Consider the following 21538-nt stretch of genomic DNA (forward strand, 5'->3'; position numbering starts at 1 on the left):
TTCACTGAAGGGCATTGATGACTGATGGGTACATTTCATGAACTGCTAAGCGTTATCTAAGTTATCCAGATGGGACAGCTGGCTGTGGTTAAAGAAGGTAATACCATTCCATTTAATGAGGAGGCGCTACCAGAAAAGTCACCTTCTTTGGGGGGCAAAAAGCAAGTCTCCATAACATAAATCATTTAAATTTTGTGGGATGGTTTGGTTTAGATTAGGAATTAGGTAAACAGTAAAAATGGTTAGTTTTAGTGTGTATCTCCAGGAAATGGATGACAAATTTAAGGAAAAACCGGAGTTATTGAGTGGAGAAACACAACAAATACAAACGTTTTCACAGACGTTAAATTGACTTCTTGATGTTTTGAGGGGGTTTGCTCTGTCCTCATTGTAAGCAGTCAGTCATTATTGACTCGTAGATGCCAAAAGATGAAAACTAAAAATTATGCTCATTCTAATGACCTTTCCTTCCTGTCTATATTTTTCTGTCCGCTTTTTCACAGAGGCAAATGTTTGGTCCATTGTATCGAAGGGTTACATCTCTGGCCTCTTGCGACTTTACGAGGACTGGCACAACAAGGATACTCAACATGTTGCCATATCAATCCGCCATGCATTGCTGTGCTGTCTCCATAACGCAACCCAGAGTACTGCAGGCAGACAGGCTTTCATATCCCAGGGGGGCATCAGACTGCTGTACCAGACTACACAGGTAAGTTCAAATCACTCCTAACTAGGCCAACAATATTCAGTCTAAGTGGTTCCAGTAAGGAGTTGCACAGTGGGCCAATGGCTAGTACTGTTGCCTCACAGCTTGAAGGTCTTTGGAGTTTGCATGGTCTCCTTTTGCCTGTGTGAGTTCTCATCGGTGGTGTGAATGGGAGTGTGTTTGGTTGTCTGTCTCTATGTGTAGCCCTGCAATTCGCCCTAAGTCAGCTGGGATAGGCTCCAGCATGACCCTACAGAGGAATAAGCAGTGTATAGAAAATGAATGAATGGATGCACTGAGTCGGGCTCTTTTATGTGTGTGTCAGTATGTGAGATACCTGCATAGATACAAGTGGCCTTCATCATTGTAAAAGCCATCATTGTAGAAAAACAAGGGTTTTGTAGATCAACACCAAAGATCTTTGCCCAAATGGTGAAGTCTAATGTATCACAAGAACATATATGAAGACATATGGACCAGAAGTGAGGTTACATCCATTATGTCTATTTTCTATATACTGCTTTACATCGTCAGGTTGCATAATGTGAAACCAACATTTAACATTACAACATTACTAACATTAAATTTGAAATACTGTTGTAGGTATATTGTATACATCCTACTCACTGGGCCAGCATGACTCCTCCTTATAACTGATTCTTATTATTATAGATATGGAAACCAATGTAACAGTACTTTTTGGTGAACCGTCGGTGGTGTTGACACACGTGGATTCAATCAGCAGTAAGATGCTCAACAAAACTTATCATCAGACTAGCTTCTTTGAAATATAAATCATTGCTCAGAGCTGGGTACTTTAGTTCACCGTGCACTTACATAAGTCAGTGTTCAGTCAACTTACTTATAAATCTAACCTATAACATGACTGCAACCACTTTACGTGCCTACTGAACAGCTGAATAAACTGAATAATGCACTCGGAGATGTCCTGATTCAGAAAACAGTTTATTTTACCTTGTTGGTCTTATGATGTCACCTTTCATTGTGTATTTTTGTAAATCACATGTACATGTTTACATTAACAGCATTCATAAGTGCTTGTCTCGTGAAAGGAATTGCAGAGGTGCAAGGGTCATCAGTGTCACATGAACTTGTTTTCTCTTTCTTTCCACACCCCTACTTGAACTCTACCCATTAACACAACATTTATAGTAAGCACAGGTTAGTGTAAGTGTCATCTTATTAATTAAGAGCTGCGATCACACTCCAGATCTATCTCAGGCTTCTGTCTGGCAGCAAAGACTTTCTTTGTTCTTTCTTTGTTCTTTCTTTGACTGCCACTAGCAACAATTTAGACTGAGAAAACTTAACTTTGTTTCAGTACTAAGTAATTACTATAGTTATAACCAATACTTTTCACAGCAAGTTCCCCAGTGTTTAAAGTAGTGGAAAACAGCCTACATCATACATGTGGACTTAAATACAACCCTGTTGACCAGCCAGGACAACGCAACAGAAAATTCCACCACATCTCTGAAACAGCGCAATGCAAATCAGTGGAAAAGTTGGACTCACACATGGCTAGTTGGTTGCAAGTGCAATTATATAGTTGGTTGTGCACACATAGCAATGGTGAATACAACAGCTGTGAGTGCATTAAGAGACGCTGGGTCCATCTTAGAGGTCCTGGGCACCACCACTGATTCCTTGCCCCAGATATTTAGAGCAAAGCCCTTTCCAGTCTGCAAACCTAATGTAGCAGCCAGTCAACCTGCAGCAAACCAAACACCTGGACTATAAATCAGCCACCAACCTCTCAGTCAGGGTGGCTGGGATTTAATGTGAACAGTTGGCCCTGGTGCCTCTTGTGTCTGTGTCATTGTGTTTTGTTTGGTAAATTGTAGCTTCTGTTGGCAGCTTCTAACTTAATGTGGGAGTTAGTGGAGGCTTGGTGAAGACTAAAACTCCAGTTAGCAGCTGTCCAACTCAGCTTAGAAGTTACTCCTGTCCTGTGCTTTTTTGTAATGTGTGTTTTGAGGCACTTGTTTGTTTTAGTTTCTTTAGTTGGTTATAGGTGTTGTTATTGTAATTAAGATTGGCTAGGAAGTTTAGTTGTTTTATTTTTTAGATAATTCCCGTAACTCTGTTAGCCTTCATTTGGTTTTATTTGGTTCTTTGATTTAGCAGCATCCATCAGCCCTGTTTTCTTTGTATTGTCACCTATCCCAGTCGACACCCTTCAGCATAGACACTGCAGCGTTAGCTTTGTTTTGCATTATATTTCATTGTTTTAGAGACCTACCAATCTGGTGGGTGATAACACAGTATAAGTTAGCCAAATAATTCTGTCTTCCTTTTATTTTATACTTGTAAAAAAAGACAAAATTTAGTGTACCTAAAAGTACCAAGCTTTTATAATAAAAGTAATTGTTTTGTGCCACCAACAAACACCGCTGACCACAATGGGAATGGAACAGCTACTTAGAGCAGGACAAATGCATAAGAAGTATAATAAACATGCAGTGTGGATATTATTAACACACATTTTTCGAATTAACAGTACAATTCCTGACTTTCGGAAGATGAGTTTGATGTCTTCTGCCATATCTTTTTGTACAAAACAGTACAATCCAATCATTTGCTATGGATGCATCTATCAACTGGTTAAGGGTTTTCATGTTGCTTCTATGTTTTTTTAAATGTTTGTTTGCAGACATGTTTGTTAAGTAAAAGTACGGAGTGTTTGGTGGAGCCCTCTGTGCAGCTGATGAGGAAGTGTCTTCCTAAAACTCCTCTACCACTGACATCGGATAAGTCTGCATACACCTTTCCCCTGCCTGGAAGACCACATGCTGTTCCTGATGTGGACATAGGGTCAGGTAAAGTATCTGTATTTATTCCATGCCAAGACATTGAAGCATGTTTGATAGCAGTTTCAGCCCTGAGTCAGTGGTATTGTAAGTATGTTAAAAGTCAATGACAGTAATAATGACAACTTTTACACATAATGTATAAAATGCAGTACATATGTTTTGGGAATATTTACATTGGAAACAAATACAAATAATTAGGTTGAAACCATCTAGTCTGCTCTGTAATGCATACTGTGTTTTGGGCTTTGAACCCAGCACAAAGTCTACATTTTGATGACATCTTTTGTCTACAGGGGCCCTCAAATGAACTAATTTTATACCCTTTCCATGTGTCTGAAATCATTGTCATGTTTTCTAATTTTGTCTCTTTTCTTCATGTCCAGATGAGAGCAGTATAGAGAGTGATGCTGAAGAAGATGAAGATAACCAAGAGGACGACAACAGAGATTATGTAAGTGAAGTGTGTGTGTGTGTTTACAGTACTTTTGGTCCTCAAGAAGACCCTGGGGCCTGTATTACACAGCAAATTTAACATACAAAGGATAACCTTTAGTTATCTGGCTTAGGGTGACTAAAACAGTTCTGATACTAGGTGGCTAGATGCTAACATGAGGTCAAGAGATGTCATGGTAGATCAGAGAACCCAGATGCAGACAAGGACGGACAGTGACCATTTCAAATAAACAGAAATGTATTACAAAAGCAGAAACTCATTTATACAACCAGAGTGAAATAACTAAGGGGAATAACTGAATCCAAGCTAACCTAACAGAAGCAATCTCAAGGACTACAATGATTTTAAATGAGAGAATTACAAAAATATAGGCAGGTATAATAGGAAAAGACTGGGATTAACAGGCTGTAGGGTAAATGTTTGCTCAAATGGATTTTGTATACTTATGCAGAATTATTACACAATCGAATTGATATTTGACCAGTGAAATATTTAGATCAGATAAATATAATCATGCAGCATATGAAACACCTCTTACTGCAGACAAGAAGAGACTCAGGAATGATTTGGGAAATTATTTGAATTGAGGGTTATTTATAAAAGCTTGGTAGCTGGAATCAATACCAGTTAGGGACCAAAATGTAAACAATAAGACAGTCGAGGCAACTGGACTTAGTTTTACGTACATTTATTAACTAACAAGATCTATCAACTAATTGCACATAAACAACTATGGACAGTGACACAATAACCACATACAATAGCACAAGATGATGACATAAAACAAAACAAAAAGCAGTCAGTATCTGGTGTGACCACCACTTGCCTCACGCAGTGCAACACATCTCCTTTGCATAGAGTTGATCAGGTTGTTGATTGTGGCCTGTGAAATGTTGGTCCACTCCTCTTCAATGGCTGTGCAAAGTTGCTGGATATTGGCAGGAACTGGAACATGCTGTCGTATATACCGATCCAGAGCATCCCAAACATGCTCAATGGGTGACATGTCCGGTGAGTACGCTGGCCATCCAAGAACTGGTATGTTTTCAGCTTCCAGGAATTGTGGCAGATCCTTGCAACATGGGGTCATGCATTAGCATGCTGCAACATGAGGTGATGGTTGTGGATGAATGGAACAGCAATGGGCCTCAGGATCTCGTCACAGTATCTCTGTGCATTCAAAATGCCATTATTAAACTGCACCGGTGTTCATTGTCCATAACATACGCCTGCCCATCCATAACCCCACCGCCACCATGGGCCACTTGATTCACAACATTGACATCAGCAAACTGGTTACCCACATGACGCCATACATGTTGTCTGCCATCTGCCCTGTACAGTGAAAACCAAGATTAATCTGTGAAGAGAACACCTCTCCAAAGTGCCAGACGCCATCGAATGTGAGCATTTACCCACTCAAGTCGGTTATGACGACAAACTGCAGTCAGGTTGAAACCCCGGTGAGGACGACGGGCATAAAGATGAGCTTCCCTGAGACAATTTCTGACCGTTAATGCAGAAATTCTTCGGTTAGTTAAACCGATTGTTGCAGCAGCTGTCCTGGTGACTGGTCTCAGATGATCTTGGAGGTGAAGATGCTGGATGTGGAGGTCCTGGGCTGGTGTGGTTACACACTGCGACTGTGGTTGTGAGGCCAGTTGGATGTACTGCCAAATTCTCTGAAACGCCTTTGGAGATGGCTTATGGTAGAGAAATGAACATTCAGTTCATGGGCAACAGCTCTGGTGGACATTCCTGCAGTCAGCATACCAATTGCACGCTCCCTCAAAACTTGTAACATCTGTGGAATTGTGCTGTGTGATAAAACTGCACATTTTACAGTGGCTTTTTATTGTGGCCAGCCTAAGGCACACCTGTACAATAATCATGCTGTCTAATCAGCATCTTGATATGCCACACCTGTGATGGATTACCTCGGCAAAAGAGAAGTGCTCACTATCACAGATTTAGACAAATATGCAAACAGTATTTGAGAGTATTGTGTATATAGAAAAAGTCTCATATCTTTGAGTTCAGCTCATGAAGAATGGGAACAAAAACAAAAGTGTTGCATTTATATATTTGTTTAGTTTAGTTCCTTTAAATGATTGCACATAAAAAGTGAAGTCCAAAATGGTCCAGTGATTGTCCTTCTTTGTCCTTCTGTGAGTCGAGTATCAATTGGGGCCTGGTCAGTGTGAGTGGAATCCTTTTGAAGTTGTTTTCAATATTTCTGACCCCTATTTTCTGCTGGGTCAGAAGTCAGTCAGAGTCTGCTTTTTGTGGACTTTAGTTCTGCTTTTAACACCATCCTCCACTACAGACTGGTGACCAAACTCATGGACCTGAGACTACCCTTCTCCATCTGCCTCTGGATCAGAGACTTCCTGATGAATCGCTCCCAGAGAATGAGAGTAGGCCCCCACATGTCCTCAGCTCTCAGCCTCCCCACAGCTCTGTGTGCTGGGCCCCCACTCTACACCCTCAGCAACAGTATCATTAAGTTTGCAGATACACCACCGTAGTGGTGCTCATCTCTGGGGGGATAAGGGCTTTTATCAGGAGGAGGTGCAACAGCTATCTGTGTGGTGCACAGACAACAACCAGGTCCTTAACACCACCAAACCCGGAGACCTGATCATAGACTTCTGGAAGAATAAAACTGACTTTCATCCACTTCATATGACCCTGTGGAGAGGGTCTCTGACTTCCGATTACTGGGTGTGTGCATGGAGGATGACTTGACCTGGAGCACCAGCACAACGGCAATGGTGAAGAAGGCAAAGCAGAGACTTTACTTTACTTTATTTTTTCTGTGTGCACTTCGCCAGCTGCATAGAAGCCAAGAGGAAAGCACTCCAGAAGGTCGTCACCACCACCCAGAAGATTATCGGCTGCCCTCACTGGAAGAATTGTACAGTTACTGCTGAGTAAATAAGGCCAAGAGCATTTTAAAAGACACAACCCTTCAGTCAACCCAATGAAAACACAGACTAACAGTCTAAAAAACAGTGACAGAGGAGACAGCTTTGCTTTACTGTAACATTATTTCATAGTATTTACTCAAGTTAAACTCACTGTTTGTGTCGGGCATGATTGAAAGCTCTTGAAAACAATATGGTTAATCACTATGCAGATTTCCCCTGCTGCGGTAACTTATGACAGAATTTTAATAAATGATGTCTTTCACTGGGTTTAAAAAAAAACAAAGCATGGGTTTATATGATGAATCGATGTAATAACCAATTTCAAATGACAGACTGAAATAGGGGACGGAAGTATAAGAAACAGATGAATGAGCAGCAGAAATCTCAACTGAGGTTGATCTTTTTGGAGAGAAAGATTAACCTCAAAAAGTCTCTCTGGTCAATATGTCTTCCATAAAGTGTACAGGAATCTGTGCAGGCTCTGCACATCATATCCATGCAGTGAAGATATTGACTCAGCCTTGTTGTGCACCTCATTTGAGCAGCTGCACATGCAAACTCTAGTAATCCTTGACATTTCCAATGCTACTTAATCACAACACAACAGCCTGCCGCTACGCTCGGTCTGCTTACCAGAATATCTATGTTCTCGTGGGGTAATACTTGTGTGCTGCTGACATAAATGCCACTTTGCTTGGCTGCAAAGTCCCGCATGTGCTGCTGTTGGCTGGGACTGACAGGCCTGTAATCAGTGTATACCAGTGACCCAGCATATGTTGGTGTAGGCTAAAGAAAAAGTGCTGCTAATTCTGATTGCCAAGAATTACAACAACTCTCCCTCTAAAATATGTTAAAACAAAAAGTAATATTTATTACACCGACTCATTTAAAAGCACGTTTCAGGTGTTACCGTGCCATTTAATGTTATCATGACACATCATTCCAATACATTGGATCAGTGTTTTCCACCTTCTAGTCTGCTCAGCAAGCCGTTATCACTCCATTTAATGGAGCTTCTTTATCTCCTCATTTAATTGTGGTGGAACTACAATTTTGCATGTACAAAGAGAATAGTGGGGCAATGGTGAGGCTATAGACCATGAGCTCTTGAAATGACCAAGAGTGGTGTTTAAGGTAGATCTCTACTTGTTTCACTCTTGCATAAAAATGAGGACAAAAGACTAGTGGGAAGGAGTGCAAAGGTAAAACCAAATTGCATAATAACCTGAATAAACAATCAAATTAGTTGAAGAGATGAAACTGTGGGAATACCAGAGAGGAGAGGATATAGATCATATTTTGGAGACGATGCAGGTAAGGTAGTGAGGAGAGAGAAAGATAAAATAAACAAGACAAGACAGAGGAGGGCAATTAACAGGAAGATAGAATGTAGGTGGTATCTGTATGGAGAAAGTGTCTTGAGAATAATTAAGGGAAAGGAACGGTCCTGGCAGTGGATGTATGGACAGGTAGAGTAGATGAAAAACCTGAAAGAACATTTTAAGCTCACTTACAAATCTTACCATCTTTGTCCAGGAAGTAAAAGCAAGCAATTGATGAAGTGAGAATAGACGGAGTGGAGGAAAGAGAAAATAAAAGAGAAAGAGAATCAGATGGGCAAAAAATAAAACAAGATAAAGGATTAATTTATCATATAAAAACAATGGACAAATGAAAAACCATTTATGCTAATTGGACTGTTCTCACTAGATGTATGGTACTTGTAACATTCTAACGTCAAATTCTGGCACTGGTCTCCTTCAGAAGGAATGTTATATATCTGTGACTACTGATGCCGATAAATATCCAGTAAATATCCAAATAAAATTGACAACATGATATGTCGCATGATGCTGGCAAGTCAATGATGAATCTAAATACACAATATGGCGGACCAACGACTGAGTCCTGTTCTACAAGCTCTGGAACAGTGGGTGACGGTACTCACTTAAAATTTGTTAACTGTCGTGCTAGACGTGCTTGGAGAGGAATTCTTCATGTTCATCTGTTTTTGTGCTGTGAACAAATACAAAAAGTGCTTTTGTTGTGACATCTTCAGTTTTAAGTATTAGAAATGTGATGAAAGACAGTATTTGGTTTGTTTTTCATGACGTGTGCAGTCAGAGCAACTCCACTGTAGTTAGGCTCTTGTGGAGAATTCAGAAGCCATTTTAGAAGACTTAAACATGCTGTCCTTGTCTTAATTTTGTAAGTAAGTATGTCTGATGATAATATTTAGCAGTATGATTCCCTCCATTGGTTCTGATACCCATTTTGAATCGAAAATTGGCTATTGGTGCAAACACTGGAACATGCTTGTCATGAATCACTGTGTGTGTGTGTGTGTGTGTGTGTGTTTCTCTGTTCAGGATGATGATTTGGAGAGTGACCTGAACAAACTTCGTCTTCGTCCTGACCCAGACAGACCCAAAGAGCTGCTGCCACAGTACAGCCGTCTTTGTCCTGAACTCTCACATGACTTCCAGGTACACATCCGTTTGTGTGTTGTTTATGGAGTTATACAACTATCTGTGTGTCTGTGTGTTAATGTCATTCTGGCGCTTTTTGTAGAGATTCATTATTTACAAGGTCTCATGTGACTTTATCTGTGAACAAGCAAATTAAGAACATATTCCAGATTATTCCATATGTTAGTTCCAAAATATTTCAAAGTAAGAACACATTGAATGAGTGGCTGGAACCACTGCAAATCTGATGGTGCGCGGCCATTGTCGGTTGACTGTTTGACTGATCGCAAATGAGCTGGGCATGAACCGGGACATCTGCGCAAAGATGCTGCTGAAACTACTGAATGATGACCAGAAGGACTGAGCACGCAAGTGTGTCAGGACATCCTCGAGTGTCTTGAAACTGAACCAGACTTGCTTGAGAGAGTGATGAGTCATGGATCTTTGAGTATGACCCGGAGACACCAGAGCCTTCAGTGGAAGAGTCTAGCATCGCCAAGGCCGAAGAAAACAAGACAATCGAAGTCCAAAGTCAAAGTCATGTTGATTGCATTCTTCAATGTGAGGGGCATCGTCCACGACGAATTCCACTTCCAAGTTTGCGGATGACACATCTGTAGTGGGTCACATCAGCAACAATGATGAGACAAACTACAGGAGAGAGGTGAGCCACCTGGCCATGTGGTGCAGAGACAACAATCTATCTCAGAATGTGGATAAGATGAAAGAGATTGTTGTGGACTTTAGGACAGCGCACACCTAACATGCTGCTCTGACAATCGACGGTGCTGCTGAGGGTGAGCAGCACCAAGTTCCTGGGTGTGCATATCATGGAGAACCTCACTGGCCAGGAAGGCTTAACAACGTCTGTACTTCCTCCGCAACCTAAGAAGAGCCACAGCCCCAGTCTCCATCACGTGCACCTTTTACAGAGGCACCATCGAGAAACTATACTTACTGCTGACGTGTCTCTTCTGTAGCTCAGCGAAGCCGCTGACTAGTTTGCTGAGGCTAGCTACGTTAGCTACAGTTAGCCTGACCACTGACTTCATCTGTAGTTTACTGGGGGACTGAAGCTAAATGCGGCTCGTTTCCGGCAACTAATGTCGTCAAATAAGACCCATGTTAAGACAGTAAAAGCCAGAGCTCAACAATTATATATAGTAGTAACAAAGCTGAACCTTTATATGTATTGTAACAAAATGGGGGGACGTGTAACTGACAGTCATGTCGAGTGCTATTACATCATTTATCATTAACACCTACAGAAAATTTAGATTCAACAATTAACCTCAACATGTTGTTAGACTGTGGGAGGAAGACCGAGAACCCGGAGAGAACCCATACAACATGGGGAAAACATATGAACCAGGGATCTTCTAGGTGCCAGGCGACAGTGTTAATCGTCGAACCACCTTGCAGCCCCCAAAGACAACATGCAAAGTGAATAATTAAACAGGACTGATACATACAGTACACTAGATGGAGACAGCAGGTGATACAGGTGGTGGGAACACTGAGGCAACTGTGTGCAAGTGGAAGAGGCAGGGTCTAAAATGACAGAACACAATTGTTAGACTGGTTTGACAATGAAATGAAACATCTGCTCGATGTTCACGTTTGTTTAAAGTTGACTAAATGAAGCGTGAAACATAAAACTGGTGTTGTGGTAGACATGGAAGACATTTAGGTAAATCAAATAACTGTGTGTCAACTTTTGTGTCTTCCAGGAACTGGTTTTGAGTTCAGAGCCAGAGGAGAGTTCAACATCATCATCAGATGACGAAGCAGTGATGCCCGACACTTTCCCTCCTCGCTCCAACAGCAGGGACAGCATGAGGAGTACTCCCAACAGTGATTCTTCCACCTCTTTAGATGGCTCTTACACAGAGACAGAAATATCCATAAAGGGACACACACCAGGTCAGAGCTGGGAAAAATGCATTAACATCAGACAGTTACTAACAAATAAACAGATGTGAGCAAAAATGTACATATACTTGTCTTGAGTTTTCAGTGACTCCTATACCTCTAAATTTTCTATTGTTTAAGTATTGAAACCCGCGTGTCTTTGTCACAAAAGACAAACATGTAATTTGGTTCTATCTTAGATTTATTATAGGTCCTCCAGAAAATACAATAAAATCTACTGGATCAAACAACAATGACAATATTTGGGTAAACATCCCACTGACCTTTCTTACGACTGCTAGGAGCTTAAGGTAGCCGTCCACAAGCTTCTGGTTGTATTTTGACTACCCTGACAAAATTGGTACGGTTAAATAAAATTTGCTGGCTTTCTGATACAGACTTGGACTACATCACAGTCCAAAGGTTTTTGATAGGGTATAAGTTAGGACTTGAAGGAGACCAGTCTAAAACCTTAACTGGAGCCTGATTTAGCCATTTCATTACCATTTTGAATGTGTATTGGAACACCCAACTGCAGCAAACCTCAGCCCTAAGGTGCTGCTTGACAGCTGTGTCCCAGCAGCTTCTAATTCATTGCAGACCTGCTTTTTGGTGATTCTTGGTCGACTTGACGATCCTGAACAATTGTCTGTCAGCACCAGGTGATACCTTGTGTTTTCTTCCTGATAGTGGCAGTGACACAACTGTGCCAAGGACTTTATACTTACAAGCAATTGGTTGCACAGATGATTTTGGGATCTATATTGGGAATTTCTATAAATTGGCTCCAAGTGACTTTCTTGACTTGTCCAAACAAGTGATTTACTGTGGCCGATCTCTGTTGAGCTCCTCAGACTTTTCCACTGTAGTGTTTGTGGCTGAGTCTAATGAGTGTATTAAATGGGCCTTTCTTAAATTGGCTTAGACGAGTCAGCAAGCATAGTCAATGTTAATCACTTGTGAGAAAGTAAAAGACCATGTTAATAAGAAAATGTACTTACTACTGCTTTTTACATCACCAAATCTAATAATTCAAGTTGCCGTAGTTGTTTTTTTGACCCATTAAAACTGTCATATTTCCAGAAGACCAATAATAAATCTATGATGTGTTTCAATGATTTTATCGTAGAAAATTTACAATTTTAGGAGTCTTTGGAAATTCAAGATTGCCGTGATTTACGTGGTTTTTCCCCCCCCAAAAAAAACAAACAAAAAAAAACATGCTGTATGTAAAAGTGCAATTCGACTCTGTACAAAAACTCCTCAAAAATATATTCACCCCATACACAAAATAATTCAGCAAATTTTACGTACAGATATTATATACCTTCTGTTGTCAGTGGTGCAATGCAATGGTTTGCATGTTTTATATTTTATCAGAGGTGTGTAATGTAAAGTGGGAATTTTTACTCAGTCTTGCAATGCCTTGGTCTTGGTTTTGGCTTGTCTTAATCTTGGTACACTCTTGTTTTGGTCAGGATTGTTTTAGGTAAGCTTGACTACATTACTCTTCAGTGGGATACTTTCTATCTCTCACTCTCCAGCTGCTGCCCAGTTAGAGGCTCATGATTTCCACAGTCACAGCAGCGTCCTCAGCACCAGCCCCGGCTGTAGGACCATGATTAGAGAGGCAACGTAAGCTGGAAGCCTCCGTTTTATCTGCATGTATGTTTGGACAGACCTTAGTCAAACTAGTGGTAATTACGGAAAAATATGTATCTGAAAGAATTCATCGACAACATTTACCTTTATCACAAGTCTTTGTAATCATTTTAATTGATTTTTAGTCTGTTTGTGATCGTTTTGCATGTCTGTGGATATTTTATGTCTCTGTAGATATTTAAATGCCTTTGTGATGTTTTCAGTATTACATGTGCTATTGTGTCTGCATCTCACAAAAGAAAAAAGCTGCCTTTTCAGCCTTTCATCATGAAAACTGATGACAAAGCTTTGTATTTGGTCATAATGTAGAGAAAAATAAGAAAAAGAAAATGGTATCATATATAAATGCACAGTGGTTTGAAACATCTGCAGAAATCTGTGTGTGCATTGGCAGTCTTTGAAGAAATATCATTGAATAGCATGTTGTGGGCTCAGTGTGTTGTATGGCCACTTTATGAAGAGTGTGTATGTCACACAACCATCTATACTTTGACTTTTCTTCCTGCTCCAGCAGTAACGTCACATTATTTCCATGAGACTGACGCTTGCTTGGTTTCTGTTGTTTGGGGTCTGACCTCTGTCTTTAAACCTTGCTATTTGCCTGATTTCTGTTTCATGCAGTGTAAATGTGTTGTTTCCTGTTTCTAGGGAAGAAACTCCCTCAGTTCAGAAAAGGGATGAGCAGGATGATGATGAAGAGGGAGCAGAGGAAGGACACCACCGCACCATGATAGACAGGTTATTGGAGAGACATGGATCGTGTATCCCCCACCATGAACCCAAACTATACCGTGCTGCAGCTGCCAAAACCAAATCTATTCCAGGATTCAGCATCCTGGCTTTCCCTGATTTCTGGGGTCATCTCCCACCACCAGGACATGAGCCCATGGCCCCACGCAAACCCAACATACAAAGGTATTACAAACAGTGATGTAGCTCATATGCCATGGAGATAGGTTGCACAATTTGTAAATCATACATAATATTTCTTTCACAGAGGACATGTAAAGAGCTGAGTAAAATTTACCAGTAGTTGTCCAACCAGCATGGTGGTGCACTCTGAACAAACACATATGCTCATATTGGTAGATGAGAACCTGTATGTGTCCTTATATATTATCACTGCAGCAACAGTTAGATGGGTGTAACTGAAGACACAACTATATGTCCCATGAAAGTCTAGATGTAAAGAAATGTCCTCATTACTGTCCTGTCTTTCTTAATTACTCTAAAACTGAAATAACCATAATCATGCCCTTTGCCTCTAGAAATAATACCTTTTACTTCATATGTGATTTGGGCCCAAAAGCGTTTATGCATTCATCAACTCCAGACATCATTACTACAATGTTTTTTTTACTCTTTCATAAGCTTTGATTAATTACAAATGTTACTGCTCAGATTAACTTGGTCAGTTTTGTGCTATTAAATAAAGTCATTATTACACTGGTTGAATTGGTGAATGATCCCATGATGCCCTGCAGTTGGAGCAGAAGCCAAGTCAAGACCAGACTTCTCAAGTGACAAGTTGTTGGAGGTCACTTTGTGTCAGACTAGGTGCAGTAATCCTTCACTTACAGTGTACAACAGAAGGGAGTGCAGCACCAGATGTCAGATGATTACGAATTCAACTTTTATTGTAAACGTAACATCCAATTTATTTAAAAGGTCTTGGTTTAAAAGGCTGATTCTTTATCTGCAGTGGTAATAATTGTACACCTGGTCATGCTTGTCTTTATCAGGCAGAAGGTACTAGAAGATGTCCAGCGTTTCCTGAATACCAGTGACACCATTAACCGCTTAGTCTTTGACCTAGAAGACAGCAGGTATGTAACAACAGACACGGTATGCAAGCACAACACAGTAATTTTACAAAGCTATCAATTGACAAAATTGAATTTAAATTATCATTCAAAATTCATTGTTAGAATTTACATTTACTATTCATGTTCAAATGGTAAAGATTTAATCTTCCTGAAATTCCAGATGTCAATCTCTTTGTTTCTTTTATGTCAGTGTTCAGTGCCAATCGGATTCTTTGAGGTTCTTTTCCAAGTTTGAATGTGGGAACCTGAGAAAGGCTATTCAGGTCCGCAGGTATGGAGACACACACACACATGCATGAACACACACACACACACACACACACACACACACACACACACAAAAGTTCACACTGATGCAACCTCTTGCACACATTTTTAGCAAAGACAAACAAGTCAGTGTAGCAGAAGTAAATCTGTTTTAAAGTGAAAAAGTAGATGTAATATTCTTGCTTCTTCACAGTCTGTATTTAGAACATTAGCTGTAGGTAAGTCAGTGAGTCATAATCGGACACTGAACAAACAACAGTTATGGTGTCTTCTCTTTTAGGTGTGAATATGACCTCATATTGAATGCAGATGCTAACTGTTCCCAGCACACCCAGTGGTTTTACTTTGAAGTCAGTAACATGGTAGCGGACGTCCCCTATCGTTTCAATGTCATCAACTGTGAGAAGAGCAACAGCCAGTTCAACTATGGTGAGAAGGGTGGTGTGTGTGTTTTCACATGAATCAATTAACTCATTTAATATGTAAAATGAGTTGTAATTTAACTCAGATGATAAGGATTTAAAATTGTTTGGGGCAATGTGCGATGGAATTGTAGTCCATCACGCATTGTACGAGATTCATTTATGTAACTAGGTGCTTATTTTCCCCACAGCTACTTAAAAACATGAATAAATTCTAATATATAAAAATTAACTCTGATTAGGGAAATATCTATAGAGACCAAAACATTTTCTTTAGTTCAGACTTCTGCAACACAGCAGTAGAAACACTGGTAAATGCTTCAGTTATTGGTGACTTGTGCAATGGCCTTGGAGTAGGCTTCCAGTGTTGTTTTCCACAGCCACATTATGTTTTTTAAGTTCCTGAAGTTATTCTGCCTAGTCTTAAAGCTTTGAGTGATTACTCCGTGGAGCAGTAGCTGGCACTTGGACCCTTTAGTATTGTTTCCGATGCATTTCTGCTGAGCCATGTGCCTTCTCAACCTAACTGCTATGATGGGTGTGAAAAGTTTCCATGTTGAGGAGAAGCAGGTTATTGGATGGCAGTTTTAAGGTGTTGTACCCTTGTGGAGACCTTTCATGATCAGGATTGTACTTTAGACTTAGACATTTATTGTCCCCAGGGGGAAATTCTTTTCCACAAACCAGCCCTTGACTTCCATCTCATAACATGACAATACAAACTACACAGAATCCCACATAAGGGTACACAAACAGAATAACATTTCAACACAATGTACAACATGAAATAGTATGAAAGACATGACAATGTAGTACAACGTAGTACGGGGATGCTCAGCGGGGAATTTTATTTAAGGCAGCTATGACTGCAGGCACCAAGCTTTTAGGTCCGTGCTGTCGCAGCAGAGCATGCGCCATTTTCTATTTCTACTTTCCTGTCTTAGCCAGTCTGGGAGAGTGCCTGTTGTTAGCAGATGATTCATTTTTGCTGCAGGCAATCATGTTGCCTCTTCAGCCAGTAGGAGCTGACCATGTAAGGTCCCAGTACTGTTCAGCTCTGCATACCTGAGACTTACTGTTGATATCTGCCTTGGTGATGATGACTCCTTCTTCTGAAGGGTTGCTGTGGTCTGCTTTTAGGTTGACAGCCATTTGGCATTGGTGTTGTGTGCTGCCTCCCAATAATGGAAGAACATATAGGACAGTGTCAGCCTTTGGTGTGTCTGTCCCTGTGGTGTTATTTGGATTTTGTCTATATTTATATATACAGTTGTGATGGCAATACAAATGCCTTAAGTTTTTATTTTTATATTACATAAAGAATACTGAGACAGTGTCACCAGGAGTCGGAGACCCAAGAGCAGACAGAGATGACACAATAGACCAAGTGTTAAATAATAAAGATATTACAGAGAGTATAATTGTTCAACAAAATAAGGGAAGGGAAATGAGAGCAGCAATGACTAGTAACAGGGGTACAAGCTAAACTAAGCTCAAAGCTGATTACTAGCGAACAGGCTGAGGAATTAAACATAATGCAATAAAGCTACGGAAGCTGAACAAAGACAAAAGATAATTGTTGGCAGAAATATAGCAAACAGTACAAACTAATCTAACATCTAGCAAGCTATAAATTAATTAGGTGAAGACTAGCCAGGACCAGGTAACACCAGTCTAAGAAAGCAGGGAACAGGATCAAATGTAACATTAGAAAATGCATGCAAAGCACAACACACAGTCTATACAACTTGGCCACTAACAAGCACTCACAACATGGGCATGGCAGGCCACCTGGTGTCTGATTCAGATAGTCTGGGTGCAGGCAGTTGAAGTCCGGGTTGAGAGGGGGGTCCAGGATTTGGTACTGGTGCATCTACCACCGTACCTCTGGTCCATATCCTTCCTAATCAAAAAGGTACTGGAGACCATGCCCCTGGCAATGCACATCCAGGAGCAGTCTTAAAGTACAGGCAGGTGTGTTCTCCACCGTCCTGGGTAGTAAAGGGGAAGGACAGAGGGTGCCCAGAGGACTTTCTCAAATGGGCTTCATTTGGGGCACATAGAATGTCGGATGTATGCGCATGGTGGAGGGCAGCTTGAGGCACGCTGCACTGCTGTTGATGATGTGGTCAATCTTAAAGGGATCTATGAAGGAAGCATGGAGCGAGTTTCCTTGACTCCACACTGAATGAAAGATTCTTGGCTTAAAGCCATACTATTTGTCCAGGGACATAGCTGGGAGCTGGACAATGATGATGGTTGGCCTGGAATTGCATCCACTGCTTGGGCCCGTCTCCATGCTGTCTCACATCTCTGGAGGAAACCTGGACAGAGGGAAGGGAGAGTTCCTGTTCCTGGACGGGAAACAGAGGAGGCTGTTATCCCAAGGAACATTGAAAGGGGGCAAGAGGAGGCATTAGTCAATGACTTGTGTGCATACTTCACCCATGACTGTTGAGAATACCAGGTGGACTGGTTTTCAGAAGTGACACAACACAGCAAGGTCTCCAACTTCTGGTTAGCCCGCTCCATCTGGCCATTAGATTGGGGATGGAAACAGGAGGTTAAACTGACTGTGGCTCCAGCATGGTACAGAAGGTCTTCCATACCTTAGAGGTGAATTGAGATCATTATTCTGAAACAATATCTGTATAATCTGAAGACTTGATTGATCATAATGTTGGCGGTTTCTTTGGCTGTGGGTAGTTTGTGGGCATAGACAATAAAGTGAGCAGGCTTAAAGAAATAGACAATAATGGTGAGAAAGGTGGTGTTGTCGTTTGAGGATGGCAGCCCAGTGATGAAATCCAAGGCTATGTGAGACCATGGTTGTTTTGGGATATGGAGAGGCAGGAGGAGACCAGAGTTGGACTGATTGGAGGTCTTATTATGGGCACATACGGAGCAGGCAGCTATAAACTCCCGGGTGTCTATTTCCATGGTGGAACATTGAGAACCTTGGTCAGAGGACTCCCAGAGCCGTGAAGGTTTCAGGGTGACAAGTTGAATGAGAAGAATGGCCCCACAGAAGGACCTGTGATTGGACAGAATCTGGCACAGAGAATTAGGAGGTCCGTTACCTGGATCTAGTTGAAGAAACTGGGATTGATGAACCTTAGACTCAGTTTCCCAGGTGAGAGACAATACAAAACAGGTTTGGAGCAGGATAGACTCAGGCTCAGGAATGTTCTACGGAAAACTGCCTGGATAGGGTGTCAAGCTTTATGTTGCACTGGCCAGGTTGAGTGGTCAGGCAAAACTTGGAACTTCCAAAAAACAGAGTCCAGCGGGTTTGCTGAGAGTTCAAACTTTTAGCCATTTGGATGTACTCAAAGTTTTTGGAATCAGCCCATATGATGAATGGCTGATCTGCAACCTCCAACCAGTGACCCCATTCCTCCATGGCAAGTTTGACAGCCAACAGCTCCCGATTACCGATGTCGTAGTTCCTCTCGGCAAGGGATAACCTCTGAGAGAAGAAGGCACAGGGGTGGAGCTTGTTGTCTGAGCACGTCGTTGATGAGGTTTTGAAATACTGTTGATGAGGCCAAAGAGCATGGCCACATATTGTGGTTTGGACAGGTTGTATAATCAACTACTCTGCAGGGAGGCTCCCAAGGGAAGGTGGACTGCGCAATCATAAGGTCTGTGTGGGGTTAGTGTGAGGGCATAGTCCTTACTGAAGACTTGTGACAGGTCATGATGTTCTTGAGGTATGTGCGTCAGGTCGATGGTCTCCGGTGGACAGGGGGTAATGGTAGTTGCAGGAGTCAGAGCAGAACAGAGACAGTTCATGTGACAGTGGGGGCTCCAGGAAATTACTTTTTCTTGAGTCGATATGTGGATTGTGCTTCTTGAGCCAGGGGCATCCAAGGATCAATAGGGACTAAGTGGTAAATGAGGTGGAGAGGGATGGTCTCATGGTGGTTGCCAGCCAGGACGAGGGAAATTTGAAAGGTCTTGCTGCTAACTTGGGCCACCGGAAATTCATTTAGTGCACAGGCCTCTAGGGGGGATGACAGGAACTCAGTTGCAATCAGCATATGTTTGGCTAGGTTGCTATCAATGAAGTTCTCTTTGGCTCCAAGGTCAATCAGGGTGGCCAAGGGTACAGATTGTGTCTTCCAGCAGAGAGAGGCAGAAAGCTGCAAATGTTGAGGGGGAATTATTGAGGTTCGGCTCACCAGTGTTTCCCAAGCTAAAGGTAAGCCGGACCTTAAGCTGGTCGAGTAGGGTAGGTGGCAATGAAGTGACACAGCTTTCTGCAGTAGAGGCAGGCATTTGTGTCTCTGCTGTGTTTTTTTTTTTGTTTTTGTTTTTTTTTCCGGGGAGTTAGTTGGACCTGTCCTACTTGCATGGGTTCTGGTTTCATATCGGATGGATGAGATGTGGCAGGTACAGGGTGTGTAGAGGGTCTGGTACACCAGTAGTGGGGTGGTCTACAAAAGGTTCATTCTCTGCAACGTTCTCTCAGGCAGTTGTTCAGTCTAATGGTCAGGGAGATGAGTTGATATAGACTGGAAGAATCCTCTCTGGATGTTAATTTATCCTTGATAGAGTCATTTACTCCTTTTCAGAAAACCCCTTAAAGACCTTTGTCATTCCATCCACTTTCAGCTGCCAAGGTGCAGAACTCAATGGCGAACTCTGCCATGCTGCAGGTTCCCTGATGAAGGAACAGGAATCCATTTCCAGCATCCCTTTCTTTGACCAGGTGGTCAAACACCTTCTTTATTTCTTGTAGAAGGCTTCATAAGAGCTGCAAACCACACACCGACTCTCCAACACTGCAGCGCCCCACTCTCTAGCAGAACCCTTTGGTAAACTAGTTAGTAAGCAAAACTTTTGGTTCTTTTAACCCCGAGGCAGAAACAGGAATGGAGGCAGTTGCTGACTGACTAGAGGGAGGATTAGTATGCTGAACTGTGACTTCCAGTGGGGGAGAGGAAAGTTGAGAGACTTGTGAGGTAAGACTAGACAGCATATCAGTTAACTGAGTGACTTGATTTAACAAGGAGTGATTATTTTTTGCCAGGTTGAGGAGTAATTGCTCACGCTGGCTTAACAAAGTTCCCTGACAAGAAATAGCATGCTGTATGTTAGCAACAGGGGGTCCTAGGTCAGCGCTGGCCTCACTGTCTACTGAGTTCAACATGGCCAGACCGTACTTTCACAGGGAGTCAGAGATCGAAGCGCAGACAGAGATGACACAGCAGACCAAGTGTTAAACAATAAGGATGCTTAGTACAGAGAATGACAGACAGTGAGTCCCAGTTGATTGGAAACTGACTGATATGTGACATGTTTCATGTGACTGACTCTGTGTGTATGTGTGTATGTGTGTGTCTTTGTGTGTGTGTGTGCGTGCATGCTTGCGTGTGTGTGTGTGTGTGTGTGTTCTGAAGGAATGCAGCCGGTGCTGTACTCAGTAAGGGAAGCTCTGGAGGGTAAACCACGCTGGGTCAGGACTGGAACGGATATTTGTTATTACAGGTATGAGTGAAATAGACAGATAACATGAAGAATGAAGATATGTTTAAAAGAGATGCTAGTCATCCAGTCAAATTGTATGTGAATTTCCCACGCTGCTCAGTGCAACTTATTCCTTGAAAATATACAATTTCATAACAAGTTAAAGTACAGGACAGCAACTTGATCCCTTCAGTAAGCATTATTGTGTCAATGTTTTTTTCTTACAACTGTCTTCTTGAATGTCTTGTATGGATTTGTTGTAACTGAATGATATAAGATACAGCACAACATTGATCCACCTCAAACCTCAACCAAAAAAAGTTAATTGACCGACAGTTTACAAAGACTCTTCCTCTGACTGAATGAAAGCAATGTTTCATCAGAAAAACACTGCAGCAGTCAGTTCTCAGTGACAGAGACCTTTCAGACATTACAGGAGATATATCTATTATCTACACATAACACACAGTATCACTTAAATTTAGAATAATTCAAGTTAAGGAATTAAGTTGTATTACCTCTCAATAGCTGCATTCTTTAGAGGCGAACATGCAGAGTATTTACTGGTATGATAAGTTAAATG

At 41.5% G+C, this 21538-nt stretch overlaps 1 protein-coding gene across 1 annotated transcript in view; it reads left to right on the top strand.

Annotated features, from left to right (window-relative positions):
• The window catches only part of agbl1 (AGBL carboxypeptidase 1), an 82256-nt gene that overhangs the window by 24350 nt on the left and 36368 nt on the right, over positions 1 to 21538 (top strand). The window contains exons 6-16 of the mRNA XM_008295937.1: positions 504 to 712; positions 3384 to 3549; positions 3927 to 3994; positions 9297 to 9413; positions 11126 to 11318; positions 12851 to 12941; positions 13617 to 13883; positions 14711 to 14794; positions 14985 to 15065; positions 15342 to 15490; positions 20889 to 20976. Coding sequence (XP_008294159.1) covers positions 504 to 712; positions 3384 to 3549; positions 3927 to 3994; positions 9297 to 9413; positions 11126 to 11318; positions 12851 to 12941; positions 13617 to 13883; positions 14711 to 14794; positions 14985 to 15065; positions 15342 to 15490; positions 20889 to 20976 — 1513 coding nt within the window. The remainder of the gene's footprint in view (positions 1 to 503; positions 713 to 3383; positions 3550 to 3926; positions 3995 to 9296; positions 9414 to 11125; positions 11319 to 12850; positions 12942 to 13616; positions 13884 to 14710; positions 14795 to 14984; positions 15066 to 15341; positions 15491 to 20888; positions 20977 to 21538) is intronic.

The sequence above is a fragment of the Stegastes partitus genome, unplaced genomic scaffold (genome assembly GCF_000690725.1).
Source record: "Stegastes partitus isolate 25-593 unplaced genomic scaffold, Stegastes_partitus-1.0.2 Scaffold1088, whole genome shotgun sequence".
Taxonomy (NCBI): Eukaryota; Metazoa; Chordata; class Actinopteri; family Pomacentridae; genus Stegastes; species Stegastes partitus.